We start from the raw sequence: 17,078 nt of genomic DNA, 5'->3' as shown, positions 1-17,078 counted from the left end.
ACAATACGGTAACATTATGTTGAAGCGCAGTATGTATCACTCCGCGAGGCTCCTGCCTACGATAGCCGTAATGCTCCGACAATCCATCAAGCGGTGTGGGTTCGTAGCTTAGCAAAGTCGTGCTAAAACATTTGACAGATTTTTGAGCGCCGTGTACATAAAATCGTTTCGAGGTCAGTAAACACAACCAGAATTCATACATAAGGCACACGGGATTATAAGGGCCACTGTCGACTTTCAGAAAAATCAAAGGATTGATTTTAAGTGTGACGTATTTTCCAAAAAACACGGTAATAACGACGGCCCGCTAGCATGCGCTACCAAAAATAGTGCTTTGTTGTGTATCTGACGGATGAAAGCTAAACCAGTTCCACCACTGAAGTTGCAGCATTTTTACAAACCAGTTCTGGTTCATCTGTTTCACTCAACGATCTGCTTTCGCCCTTCTTATTCTCCATATGAAATGCTATGTATTGTATTCACAAATTTAACATCCTAAATTCATGGTTTTTACATTTTTATCTTTTGCACTTGGCAGGGAGTGCTGTAATGTTTTCCCTTTATGACAGGGAGTACTTCTTACAGCCATGGATAGTGGCAAGAGGACAGGACAGTTGAAAGTACTGGGGAAGGCGTGCAGTAAATGGCCTTGGTGACAGATTTGATCCTCTACATTAGTCAAAGTGTCTTTCTTTGTCTCCCTTTGAAGAAATTTGCTTTGGACGGAGCAACACCACCCAGACCCACTGCACTCCACATAGTGCAGTGGGTAAATAAATAAATAAAGATACACATTACTCTTTACAAATTAAAGAGTTGTGTGTAATAAATTAGGTTTTTTTTTGAGCAACAACAGCAACACTGGTTCCAACACATTATTATTTCTTCTTGCCAGGTGCTGGCACTTGGTCAGGACCCGTATCGTAACTGAAACCTACAAAAGTCTGTGTTAGGAGTCAAAGCAGGAGACAACCAAAGCAGTTGAAAATCTGCTCGGTAACAAGTTTGTTTATTCCAGAGCTTAAACAAGTTAAATATTTATCTAAACTGCTTCCTCTTGCTGTGTGTATATATACAACCCACTCTTCTGTCTGACCCACCAAACAATTAGTAATTAGTTTCATAGCATCCAGATAGCACTACAGTGATGTTGTGCTACATTACATTGAACCAAATCACTGAAATAAACTCTTTTACAATCAAAAACACACATTAAGGCAAAAACAGACTTTCAAGCTCAACATTACATGGCCTGCTATGATGACAACACCACTGGAGTACATTGGGTCTCATCATCTGTTTCAGATGTTGACTGTCTTAATTACACTGAGCTGACCCACATACTGGAAACTGACGCTAGCAGCACGCTTGCCAAGAAGTAGTTAAGGGCAAGATTTAAATAAAAGCACTCACTACCAATTAAAAAAAAAATAGTGTGATCTCATATACTTCCATAATCCCTGCGATACATCAGATAAGTGAAAACATTTCCCCCACACATAGACGGTACTCATGTACAGCTGCCGAAATGCCAGCTTAAAGCTCCAGTTTGTTCACCTGTGTCGCTCCTTCACATGTGTGCACCTGCTTACTCAGCAGTTATGCGTGGCTGTCGCTGCTCTGACAAGGTCGTGTCATTAGGATCACTGTAAGAATCACCTTTAACTTTTTCTTTCCCTTAGTCTTGTGATTTTACACACAAAAATTATGAATGGATAATTTAGGAAAAATACAAATACAACATTTGCAACAACGTACTCCAGTTAGATAATAATCCAGGATTCCTGAAAGATGCAGCAAACAAATCCTGCATTGTCTGCGAAACGTGCCCATCAAATGTTCACAGTAAACACATTTTGTCTGGTGGTAGAGGAGATACAGTGCCAGCTGCTTTATATGTCTCTATTTAGACATGACAGCTATTCCCTGCCCACCTTAGGTCCAGAGGGTTCTCTCACTGCTCTGCACACAGGTAGCTCTTCTCTCCATCTCTCTAAAAAGCTCACTGCCTTTCATTCTTTCAATCTCTGCATATGAATGAACGGTATAATAAAGGACGACCATCTCTCCGAGCTGCCCTTGCGTTGTGTACTATATTTCAGTAATCAACACAAAGCATCTTGTGAGAGCTCTTGATTGATCCAGTCTGTGAGAGAATTGTTTCTTAAATGATTTGACTGTGATGGGAAGAAATGTTTCACCTCTACAGAAGATCAAAGAGGCAAGTTGTTTGGGTAAAGACCCAACAATCGGACCAGCCACTGGGCAAAAGTGGGAAGGAAAAACTCCAGAAAGGCAGAACAGCAGTTTGCTTCAATTGAGAACTACATCTTGAATTTTACAGCTACTGATTTGTTTTTTGGATCCACGTCAAGTTCCATCAATCCATATACACCAACACTGTTGCCATGGAGCAGTGAAGGGCTGATGTGTCACGTGTCATATCTAGCATGTAGTCAGTTTGCCTGTTATATACATTTTATACAGGGCCCATGTCAAATAATGCCTCTAGAATGCACATAAGTATCAGGGTGAAGATGTGAGGCAGCACAACTGAGGTATCTTATGGCCCTATCCAATAAATGTTTAATGGGTCTAGAGAAGTCAGCGTGGAGGAAGCTGACTGTGCTGCATCAGTAGGCCACGCTGTAAAATGAGACAGGGGAGGAAGCCAGGATGGTGGGGGTGGGCAAATGTGATATGGAGTACAGGATTCAGAGAGAGTATACGGACTCACCAAGATGTATGTTAGCAGGAAGCCATTACCAAAAACCACACTGCTGCAATAAAAAGCCCCCAAATGAAAATGGGATTGGTATGAAGGATGGTTTTTAGACATGCTCCGTTCCAAATCAGCACTGATATTCAGCTTATTTTCAGAGAAACACACTATACAGTATTTGACTTCAAATGAGCCGCACTGCTCTGTCTGATAAAATGAGTAGAAGTTATCCACTCATCCATCTAACCACTTCCTCTCCCTCACAGCATACACAAGTTTGTGTCTGTAAAACTAGCAGGGGGTGTAAGGTAAAGAACCAGTGCACCATGCACACTGAGATCTCTAAGCAGATCAGGAAAAACAGTGTTAACTCAAGTGAAGGCTTTCCTCGCAAAATGCATTGATTACAAACATTAAACATTGTCAGGATCATTTAGTGGAGTGTCACAGTAACCTTATGAGGCTGAAGGATGTGACAGGTTTGCAAGAGACAACTATGTAATGTCTTGATGGCTACAGAGAAAACTGATAATCCACTTTGTGAGGCAGGTCTCATTTTTCTGCTCCCAAACTTTGTCTTTCAAAGTGTCTCAAAACACACTGATAACAAAACGGTTCTTTTGCCCATCAGGAGCTCCCTTATACTGTGTACATCTGCCCATCCATATACCCCACTGCAAACTCATGCAGCTGTGGACAAAGCGCTAATGACGCCTATAATCTCAGGGACATAACAGAAAAAAGAAAATGAAAGTCTGCAGACAGCAAAGTCCCCAGCAAAGTAGGAGGAAGAGAGACCAAGAACACCTCCAATGTAGGGCAGTTAATTTGATTTTACGCCGTCTTGTGATTTGATTGGCGGTTGGAAAATTCACTTTGATAGGTATGTGTACGGCCAGGGTTTTGGTATACATTTATTTCAGTCCTCCAAGCAGAAGGACACCTGAAGAAGTTCAAATCAATCCACAGCACTGCTTCATCAAAGGGAAAGACGACTTTCACCTATCAGACAAAAGGTGTCTTTCCCCTTCATCTGATGGGCTTCATCATTTCTGCTGTCAGGTACCGAAACCCCCGAATAAAGATGGTGGTAGATTGATGCTAAGGTCTTTCCACAGAAATGATTGGTGTGTCCACAGTGACAGTGACACAAGCCTCCGAGACTGCCTGAATCTTTTGGTAAAATAAACCATCTAATGAAACTGGTAAGGGTCAGAACCGGTTTTTGTAAAGAACTGGTTCTGAGTATTTCAGTTCCTACAATTGGCTGATTTTATTTCTTGTGTCTGAGGAGGAATATTGGCACAGTCTTTTTTTCTTTCTTTTCTTTTTTTACATTTTATTGCACAAACGTGTATCCAGAACAAAAACAACCACATTATACTCATGCTATGCTAAAACCCAGAGTGAGGTTAGCTGAGTGGATGCAGGCCAAAGCTCAGCAGCCAAACCCTGAACTTCAACAGCTAACAAACGGATGAGAAGTCAGGCTGCAGACTCTGTTTCTACCTGTTCATGTTGCTGCAGCAGAATCACTGCGGCAATCGCTTCAAAGTCTCTTTGTGCTGGTTTTCATCTTTGCTCTGTGCTGTTAGCTTTGTGTTCATACAAATATAAATATATTTAATTAATCAACTAATATTTAAGTGACAGAAAACAGGACAGTCTACTTTGTGTTGTTTTTTATTTGTTAGTCTGGATCCACAAGTCACACAAAGCTACATAAATGACTAATGACTAACAACAATAAACAAAGAAAGTCCAAGCTTTGTAAAAATTTCAGCCTGGTGGCACGTAATAACCTGAGTTCAAGTGAAGTGGTGAACATGTTCTAAATATAGCACACAACTAAACCAATACCAAGTTGTGTACTCGTGTTTTTATCCAACGATCCCGTGCAAAAGGGTCAGTGGCAGTATATTGTGATTGCTCACTTTGTGTACCGTGACTGCAGCAGAAGAACTGTGGTAATTATTAGCAGGACAGCTTTAAGATGAGTCAGCAAGAAGACACTGGTACAGTGTATTCAGTGCACATACAGGAGAACAATGGCTTTCAGAGATGTGCTACAAAGCTGCTCCAAGTCAAAAGCTTTATCATGAACAGTATACCACGCGCAAGCTTATCTGTGATAGCCATACTTTCTTTTATTGTCACACATCTGAGGAGTACCTGTGAGGTACTTAGAAGGGAGCATGTCTGGAGTGAAACAGAGCAGTTATCATTGTGGGAGTCAAACAACATTTAGTGAGATAGTGTCTTTATTTTATGAACTACGCCGATGGACTCAAACATCCTTCTCTGCCAGCTTTCAAGCTTCTTTCAGGAGTGATATATAGTTAACATTATACAGGAAGTCAATACTAGATAAGCAAACTCTGTCATCCCCCACATAGAATTAGTGGTAAACCCAGGACACTGAGTGACGGGACACACAAATCCAAGTGCAATAGAAAAACACTTGCAGCTGAGCCTGAGAGAAAATCAGCTGTTCCTGTCCCAATTTCAGCACTATAAACGTATTCCAAGCTTATTAAAGCTACTAAAGGTGTGAAAGTCAACACTAGTGTGTGCATATGAAACATTCCCAGTTCAGTCTCCCTAAAATCATGGCAAACTTGATAACTATATTGATATCTGAGTTTCTCTGCAGGTAAATGTATATTTGGGGGATACAGGTCCTTCTTGGATGTCTTTGACAGTTCATAAAGTTTTATTCATCTAAAACCAAAGATGAATTATATTAACTTCTGCCTATTTATCCCATAGACTGTATACACTGCACAAAAATGAAGCCAAATTTGTCCCAAAGTGTTTTCTGTCCTGTGCTCCACTTCTCTCATGTCTCACTGATACTGTGTCTGCACTGAATAGACAAAAATGAACTAAACTAAAATATTTTGGGTTGATTTTTATTTTTATTTGTCAGTTTATCAGGTGCTTTTCTTTGATAACTGAGCTGAAACAGAAATGTGCTGTCCTTGCACTGGAGGTTCTGCTTACATACTGCAAACCTGACAGGGATCTGAAACGATTTACAACTACACATAAAGCGCACAATCTTTTCCATCAGTTCGTGTGGCTGTGTACCCTCAGTGGACGGGTTCACTGAACCCAAATGGAAGCTGCTGGGAGCTCAGGGGGAACGACGGCAGCTGTCAGTCACTGCTCCTTGGCCCAAATAACAAGCTGATTGACATCTAAAGGTTGGTGACTTTTATGAAGTGTGCCATTTGCCCCAAGCAACAAGAGTGCTACTTTCCATTAAGCTCTATGTAAATGAAAGGTGTCTGTATGTGGTGAAAGCACAATATACTGTGCATGTCCGCCACTTTATTAGACCTGTGCACCTGATCAACTGCCCATTAACCATAAACCAATCAAATAGTAGCAGCTCAGTGCATTTACACGTGAAACAGAATGCGATTTAAAGTTAAGAGTTTATAAAAAATCTCACCATGAGCTGCGTTAGATTGCACTTCATCAAAAATAATTATATTGCTATACTATTTTATCAGCTTTTTTTTAAACAGTAAATTTAAAAAGCACTTGATAACAACAATAATTATAATTAATTCAAATTAATTAAGGAGTTTAAACAAACGGATCAATTTACCATTATAGAAAAATAAACATACCAAAGCTGTTAATTTAGGGAAGCTGTGATACTGGGTGGTGGCATAATACATTTTTTATGCATTACTTAATGTACAGTCTTGGTAAAAGCGAAGCTCTCAATTTACCGGTCGATCTACGTCCCTACCCTCACCTATGGCCACGAGCTGTGGGTAGTGACCGAAAGAACGAGATCGCGGATACAAGCGGCGGAAATGAGCTTCCTCCGAAGGGTGGCTGGCCTCTCCCTTAGAGATAGGGTGAGAAGTTCGGCCATCCGGGAGGGGCTCAGAGTAGAGCCGCTGCTGCTCCACATCGAAAGGAGCCAGCTGAGGTGGTTCGGGAATCTGACAAGGATGCTTTCTGGGCGCCTCCTGGGTGAGGTGTTCCGGGCATGTCCCACCAGGAGGAGGCCCCGGGGCAGACCCAGGACACACTGGAGAGATTACATCTCTCGGCTGGCCTGGGAATGCCTTGGTGTTCCCCCGTATAAGCTGTAGGAGGTGGCTGGGGAGAGGGAGGTCTGGGCTTCTCTGCTTAGGCTGCTGCCCCCGCGACCCGGCCCCGGATAAAGCGGAAGAAGATGGATAGATGGATGGACTTACATGTACAGGCAACTCCACTGAAAAACTCCTGATGTGATTTCTTTTGCAGTATCCTATAGGTCTTTGGCATCACAGGGACCTAATAATGTGATTAGTATTTCTTACTATTGTGTTTCAGTTCAAGATGAAGAAGGAAAACCTGCTTTCATCCTAGCCAAACTAACATTTAAATAAATGCTGGATAAAGTTTACAAGGGGGTAGTCCATAGCTGTAAACCAGAGTGACAATGATCCAGCTTCAAAGAGTACGACCACATGCCTGAGAACATTAACTCGACATGAAGCTGGCAGGCAGAAAATTCAGTCTAAAAATATCCACTGACAAGTGCCAACTTTAAACTGCGTCTTTTTTTATGCACTAAGATACATTCTCATTTTAACAGGATGCATGACCTTTAGAAAGTTGAGTGTTTAGCATCAGAGAGCCATTTTCATGCACACAGCTCAGTCTGTGCATCTTCTGACTCACACCTACATTCACATACTGGTGATTTACTATTATCAGCTATTATTGGCCTCTCTGAGACTGACACCCATATTGATATAGACCCAGTACATAATGCTGAAAAAGATGCAAGACGATGATTTATGAATTGTTCCTTTGTTGAATAATGGGCACACTGGGAAAAAATATTCAAAACAAGAGCATACATGTACATTTTAATTTACACTGTATGCCTCATACAGTCCTCACTAACCATTTATTAGCCTTTAGCCTTGTTGCAGGAAGTATACCATGCGGGCAACTTACAGGACCTTTTCTCAAGATCCTGAAAATGACAGCAATTGGAATTTTGATGAATTGATTAAAGTCAAATAGTGGTGGCCAAATGTTTTATAAGCAAATTTATTTGCTAAGAGAATTCTGTGTTAAAAAAAAAGAAAGAAAGAAAAGAAACAGTCATGTACTTTACCATGCTGCTGAGTCTAGCCTTCAGAATGAATCTGGGTGCAAAGATGAAACCACACTGAGATTTGGCTCAAGGAAACTAAATGTTTGCTTCAAAGACTTTCTGAAGCTTCTGTTCCCGTTCCATGACTCCATATCTTTGCTACCATATTAAAGCTTTAAAATAACACAAAAGCCTTGAAAAAGATATCATCTCAGTTTCCCACTTCAGCTATAATTGTTTGCATGTACCTTTGCTTTTCCCTTTTGCTACATTGTTAACATGCAGTACTGTGGAGGCAAACCTGACTGTGCCATGCATTGATGAGCACAGTGAAGCAACAAATATTCAGGTAAAAACTGACCTAAAATGACACATAGGGCCTTATTTTGACATGTAGGTTACAGTCCTCTCAGCTGGGCTGTGCCATATCATATCCCTGCAGTAATACACATTATAGTATACATTTTTATGTGATATAAAAGTGTCATATCGTGATATCATTGCTATAGCAACACCATGCATTTGTATTCCCTGGTGTGCATTACAACAACTCAAGCCTCGGCACGTCTGAGAGTCCCGTATCAGCTTTTGCTATGATGATTTATTACTTAAAAAGGGATCCACTTCAGCAACCACCAATAACGCACAATGCTTTACAAAATATACAAGACAACTGCTGCTGCTAAATGTGGAGACAACAAGCTTTTTTCACCACTTGAGGCAAAAACACTGTTGAGTACTACCAGGCTAGCGAGGAGGAAATACATGCAGCTGATGATGCGCAACCCAAATGCAGCTCCTGCATAGTTACATGGTTAGAGCGCTTTAGTTATTGTTAAAGTGTTAAGGAGTTATATTATACTTTTACTCACATTTTACAGGGAAAACACTAACTAGGATATTTGTAAACACTATTTGACTTATGCTGTGTCATGGGATATAATGCTATGTCACTATTACTGAATGATGCTGCTGTTGGCACCTTGTTTCAGGAAATTCACACTTTCAGTTAGGAAGCATGTCATCACTGACAGTAGCTCATTGGAAAAGGATGGAAAATGCCCCTGCTTTTGGTTTTGAGTCTGTGATGCCCACCGCTATGTCTCAGAACTCTCTGCATTAAGTAATTTACTAACTAGTTTGCTGGACTATTAATATAGAGTAAATTCATATTTCACCCTTTTCGATGTGACTCTAAAATTCTGTATTTAGAGTGTACATTGCATAAATGAAAGAAGCTGTTTATAATGCCAACAATAAGAAAAGATGCGAACAGGTGATCTATCAATTTATACTGCATGTGTAGAAATTAGGTCATTAACGTCAGTAATCGGATCAATAAGAGGTCGGATCTGAACATTCCTAATGAAAAGCAACTCTCAGCCCACTCAGAAAACACAAGTCCTTCAATTAGAAAATGCTGAACACCCGCAGGATTTAAATTCACGCTGCAAATGAGACACGAGTCTCCCATTTCTTGGTCAGCAGCTTTATTTTTGCCAAGCAGCCACCCACTTACAGCGAGACTGCTCATTAAGTGATCATATTGTAGGGATCATCAAAAAACTGGGATACCAGGAAAGTTTGTGAGTTCAATTAATTAGGCAGCAGCGCTCTGTGCCAGCTCAGTTTTGCCCAAAATACACATGCTCTGACAACATCACTCAGTCAGTAACACAACTTAGGCCCAGATGAATCTCATTTCACTGAATCTACCATAGAGGCCTCTGTATATGCATCCTGCAAGATTTGACTGAGAACAGCTGGTGCAGACCAGATGACCCCCTATGAGCAAGAGCTTTGGAAACAGCGAGAAGGAAAAACTCCCAATTCACAGCGGTGGAAAAACGAGAAGCGAGCCAGAGATTAATAATGACTATTTATTAAATGCAGTGGTGTACTGTATAAACACATAGCGAATGAAAAAAAAGCTGAGTGTAGAAGAAAGACTTCATGGGAAACCCCCAGCAGGTTTGGCAAACTGCGGCGTAACAAAGGTGTCACGGTTCTGGGTCGGTTCAACCCGGCGTTCCAAGTTTATTATGTTTTGGTTTGCTCATGAATGATCGTTTTGTTACCTTTGTGATTTGTTGGTTATTATTTGAATTCTATGTTCTTTTTATTCATGTTTATGGATTGTTCTTTGGTTGTGTCTCATGTTTAGCATTGAGTTCCATGTGTTATATTCTGTCTGTCTCTCAGTGTCGTGTCTGCGTCCTTGTGTAGTGTTTTCTTGTTTCCTGTTTTATTGTGAAGGTCTGCGTCTCATGTGAGTGTGTTCAGTTTTACCTCCCTTGTCTCGTCTCGTTAATTACTCCCTGCTGTGTCCACCACCTGTGTGTAATCTCCCTGTGTTTCTCTGTGTGTATTTAAATCGCGTCTTCTGTCATTGTAGTTGCTGGTCCATCTGTGTATCCACCATGTCTCACTCGTGTGTTTTCCCTGCTGTATCTTTGTGAGGTGGATGGTTTTTTTTCTTGGGTAACATCACTTCTAAATATTCAAAGTATTTTCAAACAATGGAAGATGATCCTTTTTGAGGAAAAAGCTCTTTACCTTCTGCTGTCCCAGGCATTTGATTTTTTTCTTTTGTACAGTGGTACTCACAGAGACAGCCCAGAAAACTTCACACTGCAGGGTGCAGGGACAGCTGTGATTGGCACATGCAGGCACATCATCAGGCAGTGATTGAGGGAGCGCATGACTTGCTTTTGCTTTGCATTCTATTGGCGGAGCACACATTTTCATTGTTGCTCGATCATATTGATTACGTGAAGCCAAAATTGTGATCATGACTAAAATTTGCCCTAATTTAAACTTGAAGCCTTAATTTTAAGATTTGTTTGCTTTTCCATGTGTTTCCATGTGGATATACTAACTGGGACCATTAAAAAAAAAAAGCATACTATGTCCATTACTTTTTCTCACATTATCACACTCCGATGTGATGGTGACACACAACAGCAATCACTCACTCCTCCTGTTGTCCCCCTGAGTGGGTTCCAATCATTGAGACCCTTGACATGGGGGTGATGCAACAGTAGTTAAGGGAGCGCTTTACACCCACTATCATGTTTGCCTCAAACAAAAAGCACGACATCGCTCGCTTACTAGCATGCATACATACTAGGAGTTTAATTCTCACTTTACAAAGAGACATTTACAGATCAGTGTAAGATGATGAAAAACTTACGTTTAGCATAGCAGAGCATAAGTGGAAGAGCATCAACTAAACAGTCATGAAATTGACCTAGCTTGCTCCTTTTTTTCCCGACAGACCAACAGTTATAATAAGCATCTCTGCAAATGTGCATTCGATTTTAAAATCAAACTAGAAGACAGAAACATACTTCTGGTTCTACTGTTTGAAGGTTGAAGAAGATGATCAGTGTGATTGTTGGACAAGTTCCTTTCAAAGAGAGCAGGTATCTGAGCAACATGAAACTACAGTGATGAAGATTCAATTATTTATAAATATCATAATAATGATTGCCATTAACTGGAAATTACATGAAAAATGGTGGTGAGCCACAGCCAATCACTTCGCCACACATCCATCCCTGAGGATATCATCCATTGGCAATTGCACCAATTTTCACAACTTTTTTACAAACCATTCTGGGGTTGACTATCTCTGCCCAATTCAAGGATCGAGACAAAAGACCAGAAGAAAAATGCAGGAGATGGAGAAAGATGAATAAAAAAAGTTCTACGGGTGCCTGCACAACTAGATATGTGATTAAGAGCTTTATTACTATGTTATTACTGTAGACTCCAAATCCATTACAGGTTCTGAAGAATGACAAACAGGTACCGATGCAAGGAAAAAGAGACGTCTTGGGCAGGATTGTTGTGCTATTATTACTGTGGGCTCACGCTGTATTTTTAGTGGACTTAATGAATTGACAGAGCACACAGAGGACACAAACACAGACATTTTCAACTGCTACTGACTGATCACGTTAAGATCTTCATATTCATTTAGCACTTACAGTGATACACTGTGTATAAGTGCTAATTATTGCTACCTCAGGATTCACCAACGGTACATTCATGCTAAAATAACCCGGATGCTTATTGCAAAAGCAGCTGGCTTATTTACTTAGTTTTTAAGCCAAATGTAAACTGAACCAAGTCTCTGTGTTTGTGGGTTTATTGGGTCACACTGTTTATTTTCTCAGCAGTCCAAAAGAACTGAACAGAGCACAAACACATCAGAGTTAGAACCAGTCTACACAGATCATGAAAAATGATGAAAGCATTCTTAAAAGTGGACCTATTACGCTTCTCCTTATTTTTTTTCTCATGTGTGTCCTGCTCAATTGACAGATGCTCATATTAAACATGAGCAAATAACAAAGTTTCAAATTTTAGCTCAGTGTGTAGCTGTGGCTAAAAGCTTTAGCAGTGGCACAAACTTTGTCTTTGTCTCACTTTTTTGATTTGTTTTTTACTTTTTACGTTTCAAATTAATGGAAAATTACTTTCGGCAGTGGCGACACTATCAAAATTTTTACCATGAATGCATGCATCCCTGTGGATCTTAAGCACGAGCTTCAGACTGCTCTAAACACTCTGTTTCAGAGTATGATGGGTATGATGTCATAGAAAAGGGGCATCTAGGTACCTAGGTCACACCTAGGGTCAGGGTGAGGAGTAGGATAAGGGTTGGCTGCCTCTTTTTAAGGTTAAGTTTTCAAGCACTTTAAGGATGCACAACATCCTTCTTCTGTTATTTACACATAGGTCATGTCTACAGTAATGCTCCTCAAGGCTTGAAATAGCACACAGTAATCAACGTATGAGTGAAATTGAATATTACATGAAGTGGTAAAAACTGCACAGGGAAATTCTCTTTTTACAAAGCAAACAGCCCCTACTTCCCACCTCCTATCCAGCCCTCTTGGCATGTCGTAGCATGTGTGTATTTATGTAGCAATTGAGTGGCATTTATCACACAGCTTATTAGTCTGGGGGAGACAGCCTGTTAGTTGGCATATGTTCAGATCCTGGTTAAAGACACACTGCTCCCCAAGGGGATAGTAGAACGTTGACATGTGTGCATATGGTGTGTGTGTGTGTGTGTGAATGACAGCAGACAGTCGCTGCAGAGGGTGCCCTGAGCCTCCATTAACACAACCCACCATGTTGCTATCCCTCGGCTACCCGGCCATGCTGAGAGAGACCTCTAGAAACCTGGAGGGGAGCGAGTTCATCTGAGTGCATGGAAGAGGAAGACGACAGAGCAAATGTACAGAGAGAAAGCAGGAAGAGGAGGCGACGAGAACCTGAGTCAGACAGGATAAGTGAGAGGAGGGAGAATGTTGGGAAGGGAAGGATGAAATAAGAGGAAGGAAGGCTGGAGAGAAAGAGAGGGAGAATGGTTCAAGTCCAAGGTTATCACATGGCGAAAGTCGAGCCACTTGCCAGCCGCCAGCTTGGGACAGCAGCGCTCTGATGCAAGGATGCTGCCCTGCGCCGCTTCTACCAGCTGGGCCGTTTGTCTCAGTGAGTGTGCCTGTGTGCTCAAAAATGGATGCTGCAGAGCTCCGTCACAGCACAAGGATCAGATGCATAACCTGACAGACTTCCTAAGGGGGACGTCTTTACAAAACGCGAGTCCAGTCACCATCGCTCCTCCTTCTACAAGTCGCCAGCTGTCCCAGACATTGAATAGCTTGGGGAAGCCGCTTAAAAACATCGCTCTAAGTCTCCTTCCTTTGGCAGGCGATGCTTAAGTGTATCCTTTTTAGGCTGCATATTACATAACTGTTTGCAGTGGAGCTAGCGGAGCCCTGTCTCACATGCCAGAATGATGTGAGCAAAAATAAACATAATAAAAAACCTGCAAGTGTCTGTTGTGTCAAAAGTCTGAAACACAGTGGTGGACAGCTCGCTGACAGAATCCCTTCCTTATCATTTAATCATGCCGAAGCACATATGCTGTCCCAGTCGCCTGCATCTCTCCTCTCTCTCCAAGATGAGTGGGGGATTTTTAAGGTTAAAGCGCTATTGCAGCTTTGCTTGCCTGCCATATCCCTCCCTGTGCATGACATCATTGATGTGAGACAGACTCAGACTCCATGACACACTTTCAGACCACTGAATTATATGTGGCAAGGAAATGATGCCATATAGAATTAAAGCTCAGACAATTAATTAACTGGTTCACAGACAGCTATGTGGATACTTTTGAGCTTTGGAGAGTTGATCAGACTGAACAAACAGTAACAATGTGCTATGTGAATACTCTCAAGCTTTGGAGCGCTGATAAGGCAGAACAAACTGTAGCAATATGTCAACTTAGCTTTAAGAAAATTATAATTTTTCACTGTTTTTTGTCCTTTTTTGACCAAAAGACTGCCTCCTACACTGATGTGCTCTCTGAATATAAAGCTTGGTAACAGCTACACTTAACCCTCTCAGAAGACGTCCCTCAGCGCCCCATGGAAAGGTTATGATCTTTCACCCATGACGTCAACAAGCCAAGAAATCTGAAGTCATCACAACTTGTCATTAGTGCGTGAAAAGCAGCCTGAAGAGTGACGACAACCGTGTGAATTCCCCTAAATGTCAAAGTTCTCCCTCTAGCGGACAATGTCCGCCACAACTGAGCTTCAGCCGCTCCCCAGGAAGAGGTTAATCCATTCATAGCATTATAATGACATCTACACCAGCGCACCATACTAATCACATCTGCCTTCAGATTTCAGCAGCTGCAGACCGGCGTGGAGCTCAGTGAGACAGGCTGCTACAGCTGCGAGAGCCCAAACTCACGCGTCTCGGGAGGAATATGCCAACCCAAATAGACTGCAAAATCTGTCACTCTGGAGCCAAAAACGTCACAACTTCGGCAGTGCCATTTATCAATGATAACCACAAATTCCCGAGATACATTACGGCAGGAATAAGCATGTTTAAACCAGGTTTTATCCTCCTCCTTTTTTTTTTTCTTTTAACGGTGGACCGGTCCCTTATCCTTTACCCACTCAGGTGATGAACACACGTATGAACTTGTTTTGACATTTTCCCATAGAGCCGACACAGTCAGAGTGAGCTAATAAGAAAAGCATAAAAAGCCGTTTCATAGTTTGAACGTGCCAAAGTGAAAACTTGAGCAAAGACACACACACTGCACTTCGACTCACCTTGAGCGGCCGTTCCTCGGGTGCTGAATACACTTGCTATCAAAGTGGCCACATACCAAATCATAGTACTATTGCCGACCAGAAATAAATCTCATCATATCTCAAAGTGCCCCTTTCGGTGAATCTCTCATCGCCGGGTGCCCCAGGACAAACTGAAGCGGGCCGGTATCCTTGTCTTCTTGTTAACCGAGCCCTGGACACTTTTCCATCGGCGCTTCCCCCTCTCTCTTCCCCTCTCCTCCGCTCTCCACTCGCATCCTGAGTTGGATCACCTGCGCCAATGGGACGAGAGCAGGCGACGCTGTGAAACCAAGCCCGAGCCTTTAGATATCCACGAGCCCGCCTCCACACCCGTTTCATTGAAGGGTGTGGGTGGGCTCCGGACGCCGATTGGTTACCTGCGCTGTCGTTTTCCGAGTTGGAGTGATGCGTTCCTGGCATGTGGTGAGGCTCGGAGGTTCTGCACCTCTGCTCGGTGGAGCGCCCAGGAATAGCTGCTCGTCGCTGGCTTTTTGTGGTTTGTTTGTTTCAGTGCGAATGAACTTACATTAACAGCTGTAATGGCATGTATCGGAGAAAATAATATTATGTTGGTCACTTGTAATAGAGTTAGAGGCAAACCATCCGATATGGTAAGTGCAGCATCTCAATGATAAAACTGAAGGGAAAAACTTATTATTCAAAACCACGTCAGACATCCGCAGACAGAAACAACCCAACAGGTGGTTACCCTTTATAATGGATGGAAACCAATCCTGTTTCTTTAAGGCGTTTACTGCTCTTTGACTGTATTATGCGTGACTCTGAATTTTTGCAAGTCGACGGAATCGGTGCTTATGAACAAAACGATGACTTCCTGATTTTAGCTTTTTAAAGGTAATTAATTACATCTTCCCATTTTTCTTGGACAGCATGAATGCAGCAGTGGAGGGAGCGTTTCAAGGTGGGTTGGCGTGTGGAGCTGTTGCGGAGCTGCAGTATCATGCTGCGCAATAAGACGAGAGGAATCCACCACCCTGTGTGTGTGTGTGTGTGTGTGTGTGTGTGTGTGTGTGTGTGTGTGTGTTGGGGGGTACATCATCACGTGACTCACACCCGTGCATTCATATCCCTTCTGAAATATGAGTTCACTGTTTAAATGACGTGCTGGTGGTCTGCCAAGTCACCAAGACTGCCATTAAAGAATCCTGACTAATTTCCAAGACTTCTGAATTCAGCATGATTCACACTTTTTCATATAACGATTCCGTCAATGGCAGTTTTAAATTCAACTGACTCAGCCTGCCTTGCTCACAAGCCATCCATCATGCCTCATAGCTAATTCTACCTCAAGGTCTGCAAGGACCCCCACACCTCCTTGAGGAGGAGGTTTTGTTAATAGCCTCTGGTAGGATGACAAATACAAGTGATTTAAAGTCATTTTTATTTAACATATTCCTGTGCGTCACTCTTATCCTTATTTACGCTGTTTCCCACGATTCCCATTCGAAACTTTGGCTGCTGTTCAGCCCAGTTTCCTGCTGAGATCAGTGAGGTTTAAGCAAATGATTCAGGTCTGACAAATCCACAGCTGAATTAACTTTGGGATGCTATACTTGTAGAAAAAATAGTCAAATCTTCCTTTTTAAAGGACATATGTAACAATTTTGTGTGTTTCACAAAATCTGTTTAATTTCACTAAAACATTTTGGCAACTTTCAAAACTTTTCTTTAAAGGAGTGTCATAATCAGTTCAATAATTATGTAATTGTATTTATTAGCAGTCTTTATATATGTCGGTGCATAGATATTGTTCCACACTAGAGTATGGTTCATACCCCTGCTGTGTTAAGGGAGAGGTGTGGGGCCCAGACTGGGATTTGGCCAAATAGACTAGTGTGCTATTTTCAATAGATAATCATTTGTAAGTAAGTAAGTAAAGTTTATTTATATTGCCCTTTTCACAGATGAAAATCACAAAGTACTTCACAATACAAAGAATGAAAATATAACACCTAACGATGTAAAACAATAAAATACAACATAAAAACAACTAATTAGTTGAAAACGTATCTATAAAAATGTCTTCAGCTGCTTTTTAAAAGAATCAATGGAG

The 17,078-nt window shown here is 41.6% G+C and overlaps 1 protein-coding gene across 5 annotated transcripts in view; it reads right to left on the bottom strand.

Moving 5' to 3' along the window:
• Positions 1-15,251, bottom strand: part of igsf9bb (immunoglobulin superfamily, member 9Bb) — a 148,198-nt gene extending 132,947 nt beyond the window's left edge. For all 5 annotated transcript variants that reach the window (XM_076888916.1, XM_076888918.1, XM_076888917.1 and 2 more), the window contains exon 1: positions 14,984-15,251. In XM_076888916.1, the coding sequence (XP_076745031.1) occupies positions 14,984-15,047 (64 nt within the window). In that variant the 5' untranslated portion in view covers positions 15,048-15,251. The remainder of the gene's footprint in view (positions 1-14,983) is intronic.
• Between the last annotated feature and the right edge of the window lie 1,827 nt (positions 15,252-17,078).

The sequence above is a fragment of the Maylandia zebra genome, linkage group LG10 (assembly GCF_041146795.1).
Source record: "Maylandia zebra isolate NMK-2024a linkage group LG10, Mzebra_GT3a, whole genome shotgun sequence".
Taxonomy (NCBI): Eukaryota; Metazoa; Chordata; class Actinopteri; order Cichliformes; family Cichlidae; genus Maylandia; species Maylandia zebra.
Note: the sequence above shows the minus strand (reverse complement) of the source record. Positions and strands in the feature narration are given on the sequence as shown.